This window comes from Sitodiplosis mosellana, unplaced genomic scaffold (assembly GCF_009176505.1).
Source record: "Sitodiplosis mosellana isolate CC-2019 unplaced genomic scaffold, AAFC_SMos_1.0 Smas_scaffold_2605, whole genome shotgun sequence".
Classification (NCBI taxonomy): Eukaryota; Metazoa; Arthropoda; class Insecta; order Diptera; family Cecidomyiidae; genus Sitodiplosis; species Sitodiplosis mosellana.
In genome coordinates, this window is record NW_022597847.1 from 1 (window position 1) to 5,810 (window position 5,810).

Genomic DNA, 5,810 nt, shown 5'->3' on the forward strand with positions numbered 1-5,810 from the left:
TTGACAGGCTCTAGAGAAATCAATGCAACATATATATAAATTTATTACGGGTCATTTTTTGCTCTCTATCTCTCTCTAATATATCAAATGAAATCCGATTTTAGTCCAACGGAATTTATGCATTTCCATTTTAATGGCATACACAATTCCCACGGGTCAGACTAAATCAATTCCAATATGATGCAGAAAAAAAAGAAACAGATTTAAATGTACCTGTGTGATATGCATAAATCTCTACGGGTCGATTGAATATTTCGGAAATTGCTTGAATTTCTATGTGATTGCCGTGGACGTGATTATTTCGCTTGCGCGAAACATAGCTGTCGATGTCTTCGGTTACAAACTGCATGAAATATTCGCGATTTTGATACTAAAACGAACGCAAGAGATTAAATATCCGTTTGCAAAACTTTTCGAAAAAAGGAATCATCTGTTTGATGCTTACAATATAATCCATCGTTTGATTGCGAATGATTTCGTGCATGTCCTGATCGCCATAAATTTGCAGCGATATCGAACGGAACAGACAGGCACCATCCTCGACAATTTGTTCGATAACAAAACCGCGATCGTTCATCGTTTTTACAAACAATTTATCGCGCTCTTCCCATTCTTCTGGTGTTAGATCGTACTTTTGGCCATGATGCTCATCACCACTGTTGTATCCCGAATAACTATTTTGATCGTCTTCAACGTCATTCTCTCGACCTCGATCCGGTGAATTCTATATGAAATCCGAACAAAACAAAACAAAAACACACATGAATGACCACCATTTTAATCGATATCAGGGATTTAAAATGGAGAAAAACAGAGAGTGTCTGAAGAAAAAAACCCATCCTCTTTCGGTTTCATACCTTGAGATTGAGGTTGACAGCCGTTGAACTGTTGCCATTGTTGTTTAGATTACTATTACTGTTAAGATTATTGCTACTGTTGTTGCCAGCGATGAAGCAACTGTTTGTTATCACATTTGACGGTGTTGATTGTATGGTTGGCAGCGCATTTCCCGGCACCGAATTTGTGCTATTGCCAATGGTCTCGTCGTTCGATGTCTGGCCACCCGAATCATTCGAGCATGTGCCATTTGTGCTGCTGCTGTTTATATTCACTAAACGCTGCTTATGATGCTTCTGAGTATTGCTGTTGCTTGGACCACCGTGTGATGACCCACTGAAAGGAAAAAGAGAGGCAACAAAAGGATTTGTCGTGAGTTTTATGATTTCAACGTAATCGTTTTTCTTTTAAAATGTATTTTTCTCCTCGGTTCTTTCATTTGGAACACGAACATGATTTGATAAGGACGTGAGCATTTAAATTCCGATGTAGTGGATCAAGGTGAGTCGAATATTCATTGGATGCTTTTCAATCATAAGTTGAAACAAAATAAGCGTACCTTTTTTGATTTGTGCGCCGATGACGGTTGACCACTACGTCATCCACCCCATAGCCGGTGTTCCGAAGATTGTTTCGCTGTTCGATTCCATGCTGTGTCGACTGAAATGAAAAAATAAGAACGCCATTGTGTAATTGGTTTGCTTATAACGAAGAATTGTTTTGTTCGAACATTCAATTTCACAACGCCGATTGTGTTCGAAGAAATGTGTTTGCGATTGTCATTTTGTGATGAAATTCATGATTTTTCTGTTCTGGACTTACCGGGCTTTTTGGTGATGAGATTTTATTCAAGCACTCGCGATGCTGTTGATTCACCTCCGGTTCGCTGTTATCCGATTTTATGGGTTTGATCGTCATTTTGAGAGCGTATGTGTGTGTGTGTGTATGTATGGGCCGCTACTGTTGTTGGTTGTTAATTGGAAGCCGCAACAAGGATCTGTTAGATGCAAATGAGAGTCAAAGCACAAAGATGAATATCGACCGACCTTTATTATTCAATTGAGCGTAAATGAATCACGTTAATAAGTCAAAAAGGGTTGGTCTGCTTTGCACACGTTATATACGAGTGTTGTTGCAGAGTTCCACACTGAATATATGCATTGACTAGGAAAAAAAAGGTGATTCGAATGCCGCTGATAATGTCAGAAATGTCGTCAGCCAAAAAGAAATTAGTCACCGTCACACGATAAACTACGATCGCATTCAAATGAAAATGTGCAGAGAAAAAACCGCACAACAATGGCAACGAGCAAGCGAGCGAGAGAGTAAGCAAGCGAGAAAAAAAACATTCATCTAACCTAAATCTAATTTTTTGACATTGTTTTTCTCGGCGATTTTTCAGTATGTGTATCACACTTGAGCCTGTTCTTCACACTACAGTTTTTATAGACTCCGTACTTTTTCACTCTGTTTTGTTTTTTTTTTCCCTATATTTTTATTAGCTCTGTCTATAATCACTCTCTCACTCTCTCTCTCTCTCTCTCTGTCACAAACAGGCAAAGACAAAACGGAAAATATTCAACGCATTTGAATCGGTGGCACAAGGAAAAAAAAAATTAAATGAATATTTCGGAATACGTTTCGTCGAGATGTCGATGCATTGACACCGACAACATGCTACACAAAAACACAAGACCTGTCTCTCTGTGTCCGTCTTTTTCGCACACTCACTGTCACTGTCTTGCATTCGAGGCGAACGCGATGTCGTGTGTATTTTTATAGAATAATCAACAACGATGATGATGATGATGATCCTCCGTTCCAATGTGTACACTGTTCCGTACTGTTTATGTGTGTGACCCGCTGCTACTGTTGCTGTTATTGTTCTGTATTTTTCTGTTTCATTCGTCCCATATGACACAGTATACAGTCGTTATTGAAAACCAAGTCCAATCGTAGCAAATGTGTGTATGCATGCACAGTATGCATGCACACACAAAGAATGAGAGACTCACACTCTCAGTCCAACCGTACACCGTTAGTTTCAAACCAATACGACGGTCGACGGTGCTTTTCCACATGAGCATTTGCCTTTATAGATACTATCTCGTTTATTTCTCTACTTCGCTCGCTCGAGTTATCTCTTTCTCTCTCTCTCTTGTGCACAACTGACTGAGAGGGGAAATGTGGAAAATATGCACACATGCGTGAGAGAAAAAGCGATTTCCTCATATTTGCATGCGGGGATAAAACACGCATTTGCATGTCTAAACCTATAGTCGGATGAAATATACATGCTTCATGTGTGTGTGTGTGTGTGTGTGTGGCCATGGTTGGATGAAACATACATCCTTGAGTGATTTTTAGATGTTTTAAATTTGCAAATTTAATTTCCCCACCATATTTCTCTACACATTTTTCGCCCCACGGGTGGATATGAAGATGTTCGAGGAACTCAAGATGTTGACTTGCAAACCGAATAAATGTTGCTTTGTGATGACAATGCAGATGTAATGAATGAATCTGTGGATTCAAGCGTATGTACAATTTAAAGACGAGGGAATTTGGGTTTTCATTACTAATTTAGCTCAGCAAAAGATTGATAAAGAATTATTTGGAGAATATGCTTCAAATCTGTCCTGTATGAAGATTTTGAACGTTTTTCCATCTCTCAACTTTCTTATCGCTCCTTTGATCATCCAAAATTAGCTCCTGTTTCAAAAATGAAAAATTAAATGTACATAGTGTTTATTCTTTGTTCGAATCGATCATTCTACGGTTTTTCACGTATATTGTATATGTAAATGAAAATATAACTAGCCAAACTCAGCAAAATATATTGCTTTTACGTGATTTTGAACGGTGGTTTTACTCTTTTGTCAGGCAAATTTGTAATCAAAAGCATGGAATCAACAAAACATCACTTTGTGCAATAGTTTTAAAATATTATTGAATTTCTTACACTTGATCATAGTTTCATTTCTACAATGTAAAATGTTTCAACGTTTCCATTGACGTTAGTTTGCAACATCGCTTACATAGTGTCCCATTTTCTGCTAAAAAAGCAAATAAGTAGAGTAAATTAATGTAAACAAATGAAGAAAAAGTGAAGAAGAATTGTTAGTAAATATGCATGTCTGTTATACATATTATGTTTATGGATTTAATTCAGAGCGTGTTTTGAGCTGACGTCAGTCAGGACGAACCAAAATTAAACTATGCACATTGTTTTAACGGGCTGGGCTGTTTCCTTCTATCGATTATTATCACTTGTCCCGAAAAGTGATTAAGGTCTTCAACATTTGCACCAAATTCAACTGTACACATTTTTAGTCTACCTTACCTCTTCTTTCTTTATCGAACGGCAAACAAAACCTTCATATAACCTCATTATTAAGTGCAACTTTGAACTCTAGTTTGATAAAAAAATGACTTTGAGAAAGTACCTATTTGGATGAAAATCAAAATCAACGAAGTAAACAAAATTAAATCAATCCTATCACCATTTACTAACAGACTTTGGTCGATTAAGATAAGCTGCATTCAACGTTTATTATCTTTTGTTTGATGATGTTCAGGTTTGTTTCACTCTTTTTTATTATAGAATTTCTGGTCGCTTTTACCCATTTTCACACTCTCACACTCGCAGACTCACAACTCACATAATCGTAGTCTTGCACATGTGCACAGAGCCATCATTTCTTACCTAACGTTCTCAATTGCTTGTACGAATCCATTGATTAAACTGCAAGCCATGGATTTACGGGAACTTTCCACCCAAAATTGTCAAAATTTCAACTAAAGTGACATATAACACGTGATTTTAATGATTTAGTAACACATGATTTCAATGATTTAGCAATATCCAAATCTGGTATTTAAAATTGCATACAAAATAGACAAACATGCATGCGTGATTTTGATGAATTGATAATGTGCGAATCAGGCATCAAAAATTGAGCATAAAACAGACAACCATTTCTGCATGATTTTAATAATTGTTAAAGTGTAACCCATGCAAAAATTGCGCGGCAAAAAAAGTGTGATATAGGTCAAATTCGCGCGGCACGTTGCCCATTGGGACGTCAGCAGCTGATATCAGCTGCTGACGTTAGTTAGTGCTGCTGACGTCAGCTCAAAACACGCTCTGATTTAATTTCAATGAAAAGTGCTAACGCAACTTCCGAGAAATAAATAGTGTAATAGCATTGATTGTTCGCTTCCACTTTTATACGATCATTTCTCATTTGGTGTGCTTGGTGGTAGGCCAGAGTTATTTACCCGTCATTTAAATAAACGTAAAAATGAACGTCGTCTATGTTTTTGTAGTTATATCGTATTTTGTGTTAAAAATACAAGTGAATTATAGTTTCGGTTATACCGTAAATTATCCTCCCATTTACGCCCCATGTCCATATATTCTTGTTTCCTGTCAACCAGTGATCATCCCATGTTCACCATATTATCCATCTGCACCGAAAACTGAAGAAATGAATGCTGATCGCAAAAGCATAGAAAACTCGGATATTGATAAAAGTTCGAACATTTCTCATCCAAACTCGTCAAAGGTAAAATTGAATATTTACTCTTTTATCACTTGTCAATATGCCAATCAAAATTGAGAAATTAGATGAAAAAACACTAAACACACACACACACACATAATATATATATAAATTCTAAATTGGCTTATTTTTGTGAGCCATCATACGCGATACTTGAATGTTTTTTTTTCAAGTTCATTGTTCAGTGTTTTTTCTATGTTTTATTTAATAAAAATCGTGACACAATATCAAGGATATAAATGTAAATCAACGAAAAACGTCCAAATTTTATACTGCATTGTGATTAAAACAGACAAGTTTCATCAAATATTATACAAAAATCCACCATGTTCAAAGTGTAAAATTTTAAAGAATTTCAATTTGTTTCATCAACAGATGAATTCCAAGGAAGTAATCGTGGGATTGCAA

General features: G+C 36.5%; 1 protein-coding gene across 6 annotated transcripts; it reads right to left on the reverse strand.

The window, feature by feature from the left end:
- Positions 1-151: 151 nt before the first annotated feature.
- Positions 152-3,890, reverse strand: LOC129571480 (RGS domain-containing serine/threonine-protein kinase A-like). Of its 6 annotated transcripts, none has more exons than XM_055451279.1 (7): positions 3,800-3,890; positions 2,569-3,549; positions 1,660-1,834; positions 1,397-1,497; positions 858-1,173; positions 446-724; positions 152-370 (listed from the first exon to the last, which is right to left on the reverse strand). In XM_055451279.1, the coding sequence occupies exons 3-7, from the start codon at positions 1,753-1,755 to the stop codon at positions 167-169; spliced, it is 996 nt and encodes a 331-aa protein (XP_055307254.1). In that variant the 5' UTR covers positions 1,756-1,834; positions 2,569-3,549; positions 3,800-3,890; the 3' UTR covers positions 152-166. The 6 variants fall into 6 exon arrangements, with proteins under 6 accessions (XP_055307254.1, XP_055307255.1, XP_055307256.1 ...); XM_055451280.1 differs by having other exon boundaries at positions 2,534-3,549; XM_055451281.1 differs by having other exon boundaries at positions 2,476-3,549.
- Between the last annotated feature and the right edge of the window lie 1,920 nt (positions 3,891-5,810).